This window comes from Hyla sarda, chromosome 1 (assembly GCF_029499605.1).
Source record: "Hyla sarda isolate aHylSar1 chromosome 1, aHylSar1.hap1, whole genome shotgun sequence".
Taxonomy (NCBI): domain Eukaryota; kingdom Metazoa; phylum Chordata; class Amphibia; order Anura; family Hylidae; genus Hyla; species Hyla sarda.
The window spans coordinates 397,656,007-397,672,168 of record NC_079189.1 but is presented as its reverse complement, the minus strand read 5'-3'; the positions used below and the strand labels follow the sequence as shown (position 1 = coordinate 397,672,168).

The 16,162-nt window shown below is 45.8% G+C and overlaps 2 protein-coding genes across 4 annotated transcripts in view; one reads left to right on the top strand and one right to left on the bottom strand.

Moving 5' to 3' along the window:
* The window catches only part of CIROP (ciliated left-right organizer metallopeptidase), a 249,063-nt gene that overhangs the window by 144,197 nt on the left and 88,704 nt on the right, over positions 1–16,162 (top strand). The window lies entirely within an intron of this gene.
* The window catches only part of LOC130277021 (neural retina-specific leucine zipper protein-like), a 70,212-nt gene continuing 67,467 nt past the window's right edge, over positions 13,418–16,162 (bottom strand). For all 3 annotated transcript variants that reach the window (XM_056527239.1, XM_056527220.1, XM_056527229.1), the window contains one exon: positions 13,418–14,943. In XM_056527239.1, the coding sequence (XP_056383214.1) occupies positions 14,566–14,943 (378 nt within the window). In that variant the 3' untranslated portion in view covers positions 13,418–14,565. The remainder of the gene's footprint in view (positions 14,944–16,162) is intronic.

Here is a 16,162-nt window from a genome sequence, read left to right as displayed (position 1 = left end):
TTTTTATCTGAGTATCACAGGAAGAGCTCAGCTCCAGGCCCCGTGTCTCCCCCTGCACCCAGAACATCCGCCCCAGCCCCCCCTCCAGTTGCATTCAGCAGTTTCTCATATCGTGCTCGCCAACCATCCCTCTCTCGAGTCACGCGAGCCACTTCTTGCTGCAGTTGTTGGAGTTGACGAGAGAGCTGACACTTTTCTGTCTCCAGGACATGGCGTTGCTGAACCCGCTTGTACCGGCACGACTGGGCATAACCTCGGTTCTTTAATGTGCGCCTGCGTTGCTTTAACCGCAAAGCCTCTTCTTTACTGAAACCCCGAAGCTGTCGATTCAACTCCCGGACAGACATTCCTACCAATTGCTCATCAGAAAAACGTTCAGACAGGGGAGACAGCTGTGGGATGAAAAAACAACATTAAAATTATGCTAAAAATAGGGCTGTTTATACCTAAGATCTCTGATGTCTATAATATAACTTACATTAAAAGCAGGAAAATACCGTTGGAAGAGATAACTCTAAAACCACAACAATAGTAAAGCTGTGGAAGGCATATGATAAATACTGAGGGATCCTATTGATGTGAAATCCACCTACAATTTAACATGTATGAGGCTTCCCAAATATCCTTCTGAGAAAACATAGTTCAGGCATGTACAGTTTTAACATGCATAATCCTTTGATCTGCCAGGAGATAAGTGACTAACAGGTGTCTGGCAGCAACCTATCTCCTCTACCCATCGAAATAAACATATTAACCTTTGTGTATGGCCATGACTGACACACAGATCACACATGGGCATGGATTTCTACCAGATCCGTTCAAACAAATAGGACAGTCATAGAAATTTCTGGAACAAATCTGCTCTGCGTGAACGTAAAGCAGTCATGGTTTTCTCATCCTGTCCTACCCCTTTAAATGTTTTCCCAATATAACAATAAAAACTGTTTACTAAATAAACAATTTCTACAATTCTCTTCAACAATTCCAGAGAGACCCTGTTTTGTGGATTTATTATAATTAGGGAAAAAAACACTATTTAAAAACATATAAGGCTATGTTTACATGATCGCTGTGCTGTTCAGAGTTCCCCTTTGTCTGGTGCTAAATGACCCTTTCCACAACAGACACCGACATGTCCAGACTGATCCCATTGACTTAAATGGGGTCCGATGTGTGTCTGTTAGTTTAGAATTGAGCGGAGAAAAATAAAGGACGTTATCAGTTCCCGACTTTTCGCGATCGAGCTCTTTTTTAGCAGAGCTCAACAGTAATTTGAACATTGTCAAGACAGTATTCCTATCAAACACATAATATATCAGTATATATAGGATGTATGTTTGAGACTCAATAAACCTAAAAAAATTTTTTCCTAGAACTGGATGTTCCTAGAACTGGATGTATGAAAATACTTTTATTTTGACATATATATATTGTCACGATGCCGGCTGGCAGGTAGTGGATCCTCTGTGCCAGAGAGGGATTGGCGTGGACCGTGCTAGTGGATCGGTTCTAAGTCACTACTGGTTTTCACCAGAGCCCGCCGCAAAGCGGGATGGTCTTGCTGCGGCGGTAGTGACCAGGTCGTATCCACTAGCAACGGCTCAACCTCTCTGGCTGCTGAAGATAGGCGCGGTACAAGGGAGTAGACAGAAGCAAGGTCGGACGTAGCAGAAGGTCGGGGCAGGCAGCAAGGATCGTAGTCAGGGGCAACGGCAGGAGGTCTGGAACACAGGCTAGGAACATACAAGGAACGCTTTCACTGGCACAATGGCAACAAGATCCGGCAGGGAAGTGCAGGGGAAGTGAGGTGATATAGGGAAGTGCACAGGTGAAGACACTAATTGGAATCACTGCGCCAATCAGCGGCGCAGTGGCCCTTTAAATCGCAAAGACCCGGCGCGCGCGCGCCCTAGGGAGCGGGGCCGCGCGCGCCGGGACAGGACCGAGGGAGAGCGAGTCAGGTACGGGAGCCGGGGTGCGCATCGCGAGCGGGCGCTACCCGCATCGCGAATCGCATCCCGGCTGGCAGCAGAATCGCAGCGCCCCGGGTCAGTGGATCTGACCGGAGCGCTGCAGCGGAGAGAGTGTAGCGAGCGCTCCGGGGAGGAGCGGGGACCCGGAGCGCTCGGCGTAACAGTACCCCCCCCCTTGGGTCTCCCCCTCTTTTTAGGGCCTGAGAACCTGAGGAGCAGACTTTTATCTAGGATGTTGTCCTCAGGTTCCCAGGATCTCTCTTCAGGACCACAACCCTCCCAGTCCACTAAAAAAAAAGTTTTCCCTCTGACCTTTTTAGAGGCTAAGATCTCTTTGACAGAGAAGATGTCCGAGGAGCCGGAAACAGGAGTGGGAGGAACAGATTTGGGAGAAAAACGGTTGAGGATGAGTGGTTTAAGAAGAGAGACGTGATAGGCATTAGGGATACGAAGAGAAGGAGGAAGAAGAAGTTTGTAAGAGACAGGATTAATTTGACACAAAATTTTGAAAGGACCAAGATAGCGTGGTCCCAACTTGTAGCTAGGGACACGGAAGCGGACATATTTAGCGGAGAGCCATACCTTGTCTCCAGGGGAAAAAACGGGAGGAGCTCTTCTTTTCTTATCCGCGAACCTCTTCATGCGTGAAGAAGCCTGTAAGAGAGAATTTTGGGTCTCTCTCCATATAATGGAAAGGTCACGAGAAATTTCATCCACAGCGGGCAGACCAGAGGGCAAGGGGGTAGGGAGGGGGGGAAGAGGGTGACGGCCGTACACCACGAAAAATGGGGATTTGGAGGAAGATTCAGAGACTCTGAAGTTATACGAGAATTCGGCCCATGGAAGGAGATCTGCCCAGTCATCCTGGCGGGAGGAAACAAAATGTCGCAAATAATCACCCAAGACTTGGTTAATTCTTTCTACTTGTCCATTGGACTGGGGATGATATGCAGAAGAAAAATTTAATTTAATCTTGAGTTGTTTACAGAGAGCCCTCCAGAATTTAGACACAAATTGGACGCCTCTATCCGAGACGATCTGCGTAGGCAACCCGTGAAGACGAAAAATGTGTACAAAAAATTGTTTAGCCAACTGAGGCGCTGAAGGAAGACCAGAAAGAGGGATGAAATGTGCCATTTTGGAGAATCGATCAACGACCACCCAAATAACAGTGTTGCCACGGGAAGGGGGTAAATCAGTAATAAAATCCATACCAATCAGAGACCAAGGCTGTTCGGGGACAGGCAGGGGATGAAGAAAACCAGCGGGCTTCTGGCGAGGAGTCTTATCCCGGGCACAGATAGTGCAGGCTCGCACAAAGTCCACAACATCCGTCTCCAGAGTCGGCCACCAATAGAAGCGGGAGATGAGTTGCACAGATTTCTTGATGCCCCCATGACCAGCGAGATGGGAGGAGTGACCCCATTTGAGGATTCCGAGGCGTTGGCGTGGAGAAACAAAGGTCTTTCCTGGAGGAGTTTGCCTGATGGAGGCTGGAGAAGTGGAGATCAGGCAGTCAGGTGGAATGATGTGTTGCGGAGAGAGTTCAACTTCTGAGGCATCCGAGGAACGAGAGAGAGCATCGGCCCTAATGTTCTTATCGGCAGGACGAAAGTGAATCTCAAAATTAAATCGGGCAAAGAACAGAGACCACCGGGCCTGGCGAGGATTCAGCCGTTGGGCAGACTGGAGGTAGGAGAGGTTCTTGTGGTCGGTGTAAATAATAACTGGAAATCTTGATCCCTCCAGCAGATGCCTCCATTCCTCAAGTGCTAATTTAATGGCTAGAAGCTCTCGATCCCCGATGGAGTAGTTCCTCTCCGCCGGAGAGAAGGTCCTAGAAAAAAAACCACAAGTGACAGCATGCCCGAAAGAATTTTTTTGTAAAAGAACAGCTCCAGCTCCCACTGAGGAGGCATCAACCTCCAATAGGAAGGGTTTGGAAGGGTCAGGTCTGGAGAGCACGGGAGCCGAAGAAAAGGCAGACTTGAGTCGTTTAAAGGCGTCTTCCGCTTGAGGAGGCCACGACTTGGGATCGGCATTTTTTTTGGTTAAAGCCACGATAGGAGCCACAACGGTAGAAAAATGTGGAATAAATTGCCTGTAATAATTGGCGAACCCCAAAAAGCGTTGGATAGCACGGAGTCCGGAGGGGCGTGGCCAATCTAAGACGGCAGAGAGTTTGTCTGGATCCATTTGTAGTCCCTGGCCAGAGACCAAATATCCTAGAAAAGGAAGAGATTGGCATTCAAACAGACATTTCTCAATTTTGGCATAGAGTTGATTGTCACGAAGTCTCTGAAGAACCATACGGACATGCTGGCGGTGTTCTTCTAGATTGGCAGAAAAAATTAGGATATCGTCCAGATATACAACAACACAGGAGTATAACAGATCACGAAAAATTTCATTGACAAAGTCTTGGAAGACAGCAGGGGCGTTGCACAGGCCAAAGGGCATGACCAGATACTCAAAGTGTCCATCTCTGGTGTTAAACGCCGTTTTCCACTCATCCCCCTCTCTGATGCGGATGAGGTTATAGGCGCCTCTTAAGTCCAATTTAGTAAAGATGTGGGCACCTTGGAGGCGATCAAAGAGTTCAGAGATGAGGGGTAGGGGGTAGCGGTTCTTAACCGTGATTTTATTAAGACCGCGGTAGTCAATGCAAGGACGTAGGGAGCCATCTTTTTTGGACACAAAGAAAAATCCAGCTCCGGCAGGAGAGGAGGATTTACGGATAAAGCCCTTTTTTAAATTTTTCTGGACATACTCAGACATGGCAAGAGTCTCTGGGGCAGAGAGAGGATAAATTCTGCCCCGGGGTGGAGTAGTACCCGGGAGGAGGTCGATAGGGCAATCATAAGGCCTGTGAGGAGGTAGAGTCTCAGCTTGTTTTTTGCAGAAAACATCCGCGAAGTCCATATAGGCCTTAGGGAGACCGGTTACTGAGGGAACCACAGAGTCACGGCAAGGGTTACTGGGAACCGGTCTTAGACAGTCCTTGGAACAAGAGGGCCCCCAACTCTTGATCTCCCCAGTGGACCAATCCAGGGTTGGGGAATGAAGTTGAAGCCAGGGAAGTCCAAGGAGAATTTCCGAGGTGCAATTGGGGAGGACCAAAAGTTCAATCCTCTCGTGATGAGATCCGATGCTCATTAGAAGGGGCTCCGTGCGGAAGCGTATGGTACAGTCCAATCTTTCATTGTTTACACAATTGATGTAAAGGGGTCTGGCGAGACTGGTCACTGGGATGTTGAACCTGTTGACGAGAGAGGCCAAAATAAAATTTCCTGCAGATCCAGAGTCCAAGAAGGCCACGGTAGAGAAGGAGAAGGCAGAGGCAGACATCCGCACAGGCACAGTAAGACGTGGAGAAGCAGAGTAGACATCAAGGACTGTCTCTCCTTTGTGCGGAGTCAGCGGACGTCTTTCCAGGCGGGGAGGACGGATAGGACAATCCCTCAGGAAGTGTTCGGTACTAGCACAGTACAGGCAGAGGTTCTCCATGCGGCGTCGTGTCCTCTCTTGAGGTGTCAGGCGAGACCGGTCGACCTGCATAGCCTCCACGGCGGGAGGCACAGGAACAGATTGCAGGGGACCAGAGGAGAGGGGAGCCGAGGAGAAGAAACGCCTCGTGCGAACAGAGTCCATATCTTGGCGGAGCTCCTGACGCCTTTCGGAAAAACGCATGTCAATGCGAGTGGCTAGGTGAATAAGTTCATGTAGATTAGCAGGAATTTCTCGTGCGGCCAGAACATCTTTAATGTTGCTGGATAGGCCTTTTTTAAAGGTCGCGCAGAGGGCCTCATTATTCCAGGACAATTCAGAAGCAAGAGTACGGAATTGTACGGCATACTCGCCAACGGAAGAATTACCCTGGACCAGGTTCAACAGGGCAGTCTCAGCAGAAGAGGCTCGGGCAGGTTCCTCAAAGACACTTCGGACTTCCGAGAAGAAGGAGTGTACAGAGGCAGTGACAGGATCATTGCGGTCCCAGAGCGGTGTGGCCCATGACAGGGCTTTTCCGGACAGAAGGCTGACTACGAAAGCCACCTTAGACCTTTCAGTGGGAAACAGGTCCGACATCATCTCCAGATGCAGGGAACATTGGGAAAGAAAGCCACGGCAAAACTTAGAGTCCCCATCAAATTTATCCGGCAAGGATAGGCGTAGCCCAGGAGCGGCCACTCGCTGCGGAGGAGGTGCAGGAGCTGGCGGAGGAGATGACTGCTGAAGCTGTGGTAGTAACTGTTGTAGCATAACGGTCAGTTGAGACAGCTGTTGGCCTTGTTGCGCTATCTGTTGTGACTGCTGGGCGACCACCGTGGTGAGGTCAGCGACAACTGGCAGAGGAACTTCAGCGGGATCCATGGCCGGATCTACTGTCACGATGCCGGCTGGCGGGTAGTGGATCCTCTGTGCCAGAGAGGGATTGGCGTGGACCGTGCTAGTGGATCGGTTCTAAGTCACTACTGGTTTTCACCAGAGCCCGCCGCAAAGCGGGATGGTCTTGCTGCGGCGGTAGTGACCAGGTCGTATCCACTAGCAACGGCTCAACCTCTCTGGCTGCTGAAGATAGGCGCGGTACAAGGGAGTAGACAGAAGCAAGGTCGGACGTAGCAGAAGGTCGGGGCAGGCAGCAAGGATCGTAGTCAGGGGCAACGGCAGGAGGTCTGGAACACAGGCTAGGAACATACAAGGAACGCTTTCACTGGCACAATGGCAACAAGATCCGGCAGGGAAGTGCAGGGGAAGTGAGGTGATATAGGGAAGTGCACAGGTGAAGACACTAATTGGAATCACTGCGCCAATCAGCGGCGCAGTGGCCCTTTAAATCGCAAAGACCCGGCGCGCGCGCGCCCTAGGGAGCGGGGCCGCGCGCGCCGGGACAGGACCGAGGGAGAGCGAGTCAGGTACGGGAGCCGGGGTGCGCATCGCGAGCGGGCGCTACCCGCATCGCGAATCGCATCCCGGCTGGCAGCAGAATCGCAGCGCCCCGGGTCAGTGGATCTGACCGGAGCGCTGCAGCGGAGAGAGTGTAGCGAGCGCTCCGGGGAGGAGCGGGGACCCGGAGCGCTCGGCGTAACACATACTAATTTGGTTAAAATGTTTGCGATTTGTTTTAAGCGCAACAAGAATAGAAAAATATATAATCATGGGAATCATTTTAACCATATTGACCCACAGAATAAAGAACATGTTATTTTTATCATAAATTGTACAGCGTGAAAACGAAACCTTCCAAAATTTGCAAAATTGCCGTTTTCTTTTTAATTTCCCCACACAAATAGTATTTTTTTGGTTGTGCCATAGATTTTATGGTAAAATGAGTGATGTCATTACGCAGGACAACTGGTCACGCAAAAAACAAGCCCTCATACTAGTCTGTGGAGGAAAAGAGTTACAATTTTTAGAAGACGAGGAGGAAAAAATGAAAATGCTAAAATAAAATTGGCCTGGTCCTTAAGGGGTTAAATTCTTTTACAGAGTTCACATTGACCACCACCTCTGGCAGAGAATCCCACAGTCTCACTGCTCTTACAGTAAAGAACCCACATCTGTGCTGGTATAGAAACCTTCTTTCCTCTAGACGTAGAGGATGCCCCTTGTTATAGATACAGTCCTGGGTATAAATAGATCATGGGAGAGATCTCTGTGCTGTCCCCTGATATATTTATACGTAGTTATTTATTAGGTCGCCCCTAAGCCTTCTTTTTTCGAAACTAAATAATCCTAATTCTGATAATCTTTCTGGGTACTGTAGTCCTCCCATTCCCCCTATAACCCTGGTTGCCCATCTTTGAACCCTCTCCAGCTCCACTATATCTTTTATTGTACACTGGTGCCCAGTACTGTACACAGTATTCTATGTGTGATCTGACTAGTGATTTGTATAGTGGTAGAATTATTTCCTTGTCGTTGGCATCTATGCCCCTATTGATGCACCACCTGATTTTATTTGCCTTGGCAGCAGCTGCCCGACACTGGTCACTACAGCAAAATTTACTATTAACTAAGACTCTCAAGTCCTTTTCCACATCAGTTGTCCCAAGTGTTCTCCCATTTAATACATAATCCCACCCCGGATTTTTCCTCCCCATGTGCATTACCTTACATTTATCAGTGTTGAACCTCATCTGCCACTTCCCAGCCCAAACCTTCAACCTATCCAGATCCATTTGTAACAGTGCACTGTCCTCTATAGTGTTTACCACTTTACAGAGTTTAGTATCATCTGCAAAGATTGCTACTTTACTATTCAACCCCCTCTACAAGGTCATTAATGGATATATTAAGTAGAATAGGACCCAAGACTAACCCCTGTGGTACCCCACTAGTAACAGTCACCCAATCAGAGTAAGTACCATTAATAACCACCCTCTGTTTCCTATCACTGAGCCAGTAACCTACCCAATTACACACATTCTCCCCCAGCCCAATCCCCCCCAATCTTTTATGTGGAACCATATCAAATGCTTTGGAAAAATCCCGATATACGACATTCAGGGAAACATAGGCTGAGAAAAGCTGGGCAGGCACAACTGCTAGACTGGAAGGGGTTAAAAATGTAGAATGTATGGAGTAAAACAGCGCAGGGATATACAAGTGAATGAACTCCTCGGGTTGCAGATCGAAGTCCAAAAAATAGCATAAGCAGTACCACAATAGGAAAAAAGGCAGATCGCACTCACCCGATGGAGATTAAAATGTCCTCTTTATTAGGAAACTTCTTTAAAACATTATGAGATGAAGGTAGAGAGATGTGGTCAGCATAAGCTGACTGACCGGCCGAGGCGAGGCAGCGCTCCTTTCGAGGTTCAGCCTGCTTTCTCAAGCCTCATTTTCCTCGGTGAATACAGTGGAGAAGAATTTGTTTAATATATTTGCTTTTTCCTGATCCCCGTTTAAAATGTCTTCCTCATCATTTTTTAAAGGGCCAACACTTCCATTTTTAACCTTTTTGCTATTTATATAGTTCAAAAAACATTTTGGGGTTAGTTTTACTCTCTTTGGCAATGAGTCTTTCTGTCTCTATTTTTGCAGCTTTTATCAGTTTTTTTTTTTTACATATTTTACATTTTTCTCTATAGCTTTTTAATGCTTCTTCAATGACATCCCGTTTTAGTAGTTTAAATGCTTTATTTTTGTCATTTAGAAGGAGGAAGTTCTTTTCTTTTTGGATTTCTTTTCTGTCTGACCACAGTGCTCTCTGCTGACACCTCTGTCCATGTCAGGAACTGTCCAGAACAGGAGAGGTTTGCTATGGGGGTTTGCTCCTACTCTGGACAGTTCCTGACATGGACAGAGGTGTCAGCAGACAGCTCTGTGGTCAGACAGAAAAGAAATTCAAAAAGGAAAAAAAACTTCCTCTGTAGTATACAGCAGCTGATAAGTACTGGAAGGATTAAGATTTTTAATAGATTTACAAATCTGTTTAACTATCTGGAGCCAGTTGATATCTATCTGGAGCCAGTTGATATGAAAAAAAAATTGTTTTCCACCAGGATACCCCTTTAAAGGGATATTTTATCTTGAACATTTATTGAATAGCCACAAGATATGCCAAAGGCCTCTGATAAATGTAGGCTCAACCCCTATATCGAATCAGGCAAAGCAGCTGCATTCAACTACAGACTGAATGCAAAGGCCTCAGACATGCGCACAGATCTCTTCGTTCAGCTGTGTGGTAGTTGCGGTAAGGCTAAGTTTCCACCTGTTTTTTTTTTTGGCAGTCTTTGGATATCTACCACTGCAGTTTTTGAGCCAAAGCCAGAAATGTATTCAAAAATAATAGGAAATATAAAGGAAGGACTTACACTTCTCCTCCCTTATGGATCCACTTCTGACTTTGGCTCAAAAACTGCAGTGGCAGATATCCAAAAACTGCCAGAAAAAAATAACAAGTGGAAACTTAGCCTCAGAGTTGAACAAGTTTGCATAACTTTCTTCACCATTTAGTCTGCCTCTAGATCAGGGGTGTCCAAGTTTTTTCTGCAGTGGGTCATTTCATTTTTCATGGAGAAAATATTATGGTCTTTTAGCTGTGTAAGGCTAGGTTTCCGTTTCCACTTGGGTTTTTTTTCTGGCAGTTTTTGGATATCTGCCACTGCAGTTTTTGAGCAAAAGTCAGAAGTGGATCCATAAGGTAAGAGAAGTGTAAGTTCTTCCTTTATGTGTCCTATTCCTTTTGAATACATTTCTGGCTTTGGCTCAAAAACTGCAGTGGCAGATGTCCAAAAACTGCCAGAAAAATAACATGTGGAAACTTAGTCTAATAGCTGTTAAGGCTCCACAGCAATACAAACATATTTAAAAAAAATAGTTTAAAGGGTATAAAAAGGGTCCATATACTATGTTAAATGGTACTTCTATGGACCCTACGACCATATAAAAGGGTTGTTAGGGCACTCACACATGGTCAGTTGTTCTTCACAGTTTGGGGCTGTTCTCTACTTCCGATAAAAAAAAAAAAGAGGGTCTCTATCAGGGTATTACCTCCAAGTTATGATGTCAGGCTATATTGACAAAGGTTGACTCCAGAAAGTTAAACAGATTTGTAAATCTTTTCTGTCTGACCACAGTGCTCTCTGCTGAGACCTCTGTCTGTCTCAGGAACTGTCCAGAGTAGGAGCAAATCCCCATAGCAAACCTCTCCTGCTCTGGACAATTACTGGGACAGACAGAGGTGTCAGCAGAGAGCACTGTTGTCAGACTGGAAAGAACAACTCAACTTCAGCAGCTGATAAGTACTGGTAGATTTTTTTATAGAAGTAATTTACAAATCTGTTTAACTTTCTAGAGCCAGTTGATACGAAAACATTTTTTTTCACTGAAATACTCCTTTAATATTTTTTTTTTTATGAGTTACAAGTAACAAGTGTGTTTCCCCAGTCTGGCAACAGGAAATCATATGGGTTGTGGACAGATGATTGTGCCCCTTCAAATGTTTCTACTCACATGTCCTCTTCACCTGCTGGATTATGTGTCCAATAAGCTCCTAGCAAGGACTTGTGCACTAGTGATTGGTATGAGTTCACACTTTGTAGCGGCACATGGGAACACTGCTTTTGTTAACACAGACATTTTCTACTTGTAAACTATTTATATCCTGTTAAATTTTTACTTGCAGTATCTTAGGTCTTGATAATGTTTAGCAGTATCATCTACTGCAACTTGGGCATCAGTCTTTTTTTTTACTATAAATGGACTATTTACTCTGTTATGCTGAGCTTGACTATAACTTATTGACAATAGTCAAAATTATATATATTTTTTGTCTAGTAGGTGTAACATGCATTCATAAATAGAGTTTTATATACCAGTCAGCTTGTGATTTGAATTAGTTCATATATGAATGTGTAACATATTGATTAGTTTGTTCAGCCCCTTAAAGGGGTACTCCACTCCCATCCTTTGGATAGGGGATAAGATGTCTGATCGCGGGGCTCCGGCCGCTGGCACCCCAGTCATCCGATGCACAGAGCGGACTTTGCTCTGTGCCAGATGACGGGCGACCACAGCCCCCACCATTAAAGTCTAAAGGAGGAGGCGTGATGGCTATGTACTAGCCATCACGCCCCCTCCCATAGACATAAATGGAGGGGGCGTGGCGGGGGGGTGGTGGTGTCCCAGCAGCTGGACCTCCTGCGATCAAACATCTTATCCTCTATCCAAAGAATGTTTAGGGAAGGAGTACCCCTATATGGACATAGCCTGTTCTTGCCATGAAGACATTTTTCAGTTTTGCTTTTAAATTTTTTCCTTCTCGCAATTTAAGAGACATAAATCTTTTATTTCTCCATCTAAAGACCCATATGAGGGCTTGTTTTGGGGGGTAGTTTTTACACAGTGCATTTTACGGTAAAACTGGCATGTTATCTTTATTCTGTGGTTAAGTGTGATTATTCCAAAACAGCTGATACCCACATTTACCCTTTTTGTTTTTTGATGGACACATCACAGACTATTCTATACTAGACTATTCTATTCAGCAAAACAAAATAATAATAATAATACTAAAACGGAACCCAATAACACATAGACCTAAAACACCAGAAAGATGGCATAATTTCTTTATGTCAGTGTGCAAGCCACTTCATCTTTTTCCAACTACAAAAACATCACCAACATAGATGGTAGATGCTCCGCAATGTTCAGAAGCCCCCCAGACAATGAATGGAGCACTGGCTGCACATGCGTTGTGTGCTCTGTTCCTTACCTGGGACATTTTACATCCTTGGATCAGTGAGCGTCTTGGAAGTCAGACCCCCACGATCAACCTGTTATCCCCTGACATGCCGAGATGGGAATACGACTTTATTAATGTCTGAACTTGGTCTCCCCTGGCTAGCCATTTGGCTGTGTTAATATTCATAGCATTCATACAACTCCAATAAACTGGTAACAAGAGGTTGTGCTGTAAAAACTCTGTATGTTTTATTTCTCTATGTTTAAATATATATTTATTCTTTATATTTTTTTTGAATACAAAATAATAATAATATCATGTGAGGAAAAAAAAAACAATTCTTAAAACTGTTCACAACACACATCTGCCTAATAATACGCTATCTTTGCCCCTTATGTGCCGGGAGAGGAGTCGCAAAGTGTTGCATTCTATTAAAACTCACAATCACACGCTTAAAAAATGCAATAATTTAATGTTTCCCTCAAATAATACCAAAAATGTCTTCCGCTCCCATGCATGGGGGTGAATGCTATAGAAAATGGAAAGAAAAGAGCCCCTGAACAGGACAGGCTCAGCCAGTCCACCATCACTCAAACTCACATATGTGCCAGATAGCTGTAGGCGGTGGTCTCATGAATAAGAGAATTTGTTTTGATTGTTTTCTATGGGGAACTTAGGACAAAAATAATAATTTATTGAAAAATGCAGAATACACTCAGTGGTGGGAATTTATTAAGAGTGTCCTACTGTCCGTTCTGTTTTAGTTCAAAAAAGTCGTAGTCGGTTTAAAGGAGTAGTCCAGTGGTGACTCAGTGGTTTACAACTTATCCCCTATCTTAAGGATAGGGGATAAGTTGCAGATCACGGGGGGTCCGACCCCTGGGGCCCCCCACGATCTCCTGTACGGAGCCCCGACAGCCCGCGGGAAGGGGGCGTGTCGACCTCCGCACGAAGCGGCGGCCGACACGCCCCCTCAATACAACTCTATGGCAGAGCCGAAGCGCTGCCTTCGGCAATCTCCGGCTCTGCCATAGAGATGTATTGAGGGGGCGTGTCAGCCGCCGCCTCGTGTGGGGGTCGACACCCGCTATCTCGGCGGAGAGCCGGGGCCCCGTACAGAGAGATCGCGGGGGGCCCCAGCGGTTGGACCCCCCGCAATCTCAAACTTATCCCCTATCCTTAGGATAGGGGATAAGTTTTTCACCACTGGACTACCCCTTTAATGTGCATGTGACAAATTCATCAAGTGGTGGATGACACTTGATGAATCTGTCTCACAGCAAGTCATGCTATCAGTTCAGATGACTTTTTAGGGCTGGTAGAAGTTAGCCAGAGTTAGCGTATAAATGACGGGTGTTGCACCAAACCTGCCACATTTCCACAAAAGTTGCACATGATAAATCCCTGACCACTGCACAAAGTGCTCTAAATGAGGACACTTTCCAGTTAAGGTTTGGACAAGCTCTAAACGAAAGGTCACTGAATTGTTGCACGGTCAGCCTTCTGTGACATTTCATGCGCAAAATTTTGACAAAAAAAAGGTCTAAACAGTTTGACAAATTCTCTTCAGATAGAGCTGTTTAACTGGAATCAGTGGCAGTGTTCTCAATATAGTCAAGGACAAGTTCTCCCTGAATGGAAAGCATTAAAGGGGTACTCCGCTGCTAGACATCTCCCCTATCCACAGAATAGGGGATAAGATGTCTGACTGTGGGGGTACCACCACTGGGGCCCTCCGCAATCCCTTCCACAGCACCTGGCATTCTAAACAAACACTGGGTTCCGGCAGCAGTGGTCATGATGTCACGGCCACGCCCTCATGATGTCACGCCATGCCCCATCCATTCATGTCTATGGGAGGGGGGGTGATGGCCATCATGCCCCCTCCCATAGACTTGCATAGTGGGGGCGGGGAAGGACGTCACATGGGGGCAGAGTCGTGACGTCACGATACTCCGGCCCTGTGGTCGGCACCCGGCAGTTTGTGAGCTGGCAGTGCGGCGTGCAGCTCAAAGAGGTGGGTGCCGAATGCAAGATTGCGGGGGTCCCCAGCGGTGGGACCCCTGCGGTCAGACATCTTATTCCCTATCCTTTGGATAGGGGATAAGATGTCTTAGGGCTGGAGTACCCCTTTAAAGGGGGCCAACTATAGCAACCAATAGCATTTTTGCTATAAAGGGTGCCTCATGTATGAGCTCTGAGAATGAATAAATATATTAACTGAATCAAGATAAATTATGTTTTTCTACTCAGAGAAATAAAGAAATGGCAGTGAAAGGCTCTAGAGCATTTTTGTTGCACATTAGGGGCATTTTATAATAAGTATATTATGTAAAGGGTCAGGTCAGTCTCCTGCATGACTTAATGTCTTTTCAAGTTGGGTTCAGTCTTTTTATCTGAGTATCACAGGAAGAGCTCAGCTCCAGGCCCCGTGTCTCCCCCTGCACCCAGAACATCCGCCCCAGCCCCCCCTCCAGTTGCATTCAGCAGTTTCTCATATCGTGCTCGCCAACCATCCCTCTCTCGAGTCACGCGAGCCACTTCTTGCTGCAGTTGTTGGAGTTGACGAGAGAGCTGACACTTTTCTGTCTCCAGGACATGGCGTTGCTGAACCCGCTTGTACCGGCACGACTGGGCATAACCTCGGTTCTTTAATGTGCGCCTGCGTTGCTTTAACCGCAAAGCCTCTTCTTTACTGAAACCCCGAAGCTGTCGATTCAACTCCCGGACAGACATTCCTACCAATTGCTCATCAGAAAAACGTTCAGACAGGGGAGACAGCTGTGGGATGAAAAAACAACATTAAAATTATGCTAAAAATAGGGCTGTTTATACCTAAGATCTCTGATGTCTATAATATAACTTACATTAAAAGCAGGAAAATACCGTTGGAAGAGATAACTCTAAAACCACAACAATAGTAAAGCTGTGGAAGGCATATGATAAATACTGAGGGATCCTATTGATGTGAAATCCACCTACAATTTAACATGTATGAGGCTTCCCAAATATCCTTCTGAGAAAACATAGTTCAGGCATGTACAGTTTTAACATGCATAATCCTTTGATCTGCCAGGAGATAAGTGACTAACAGGTGTCTGGCAGCAACCTATCTCCTCTACCCATCGAAATAAACATATTAACCTTTGTGTATGGCCATGACTGACACACAGATCACACATGGGCATGGATTTCTACCAGATCCGTTCAAACAAATAGGACAGTCATAGAAATTTCTGGAACAAATCTGCTCTGCGTGAACGTAAAGCAGTCATGGTTTTCTCATCCTGTCCTACCCCTTTAAATGTTTTCCCAATATAACAATAAAAACTGTTTACTAAATAAACAATTTCTACAATTCTCTTCAACAATTCCAGAGAGACCCTGTTTTGTGGATTTATTATAATTAGGGAAAAAAACACTATTTAAAAACATATAAGGCTATGTTTACATGATCGCTGTGCTGTTCAGAGTTCCCCTTTGTCTGGTGCTAAATGACCCTTTCCACAACAGACACCGACATGTCCAGACTGATCCCATTGACTTAAATGGGGTCCGATGTGTGTCTGTTAGTTTAGAATTGAGCGGAGAAAAATAAAGGACGTTATCAGTTCCCGACTTTTCGCGATCGAGCTCTTTTTTAGCAGAGCTCAACAGTAATTTGAACATTGTCAAGACAGTATTCCTATCAAACACATAATATATCAGTATATATAGGATGTATGTTTGAGACTCAATAAACCTAAAAAAATTTTTTCCTAGAACTGGATGTTCCTAGAACTGGATGTATGAAAATACTTTTATTTTGACATATATATATTGTCACGATGCCGGCTGGCAGGTAGTGGATCCTCTGTGCCAGAGAGGGATTGGCGTGGACCGTGCTAGTGGATCGGTTCTAAGTCACTACTGGTTTTCACCAGAGCCCGCCGCAAAGCGGGATGGTCTTGCTGCGGCGGTAGTGACCAGGTCGTATCCACTAGCAACGGCTCAACCTCTC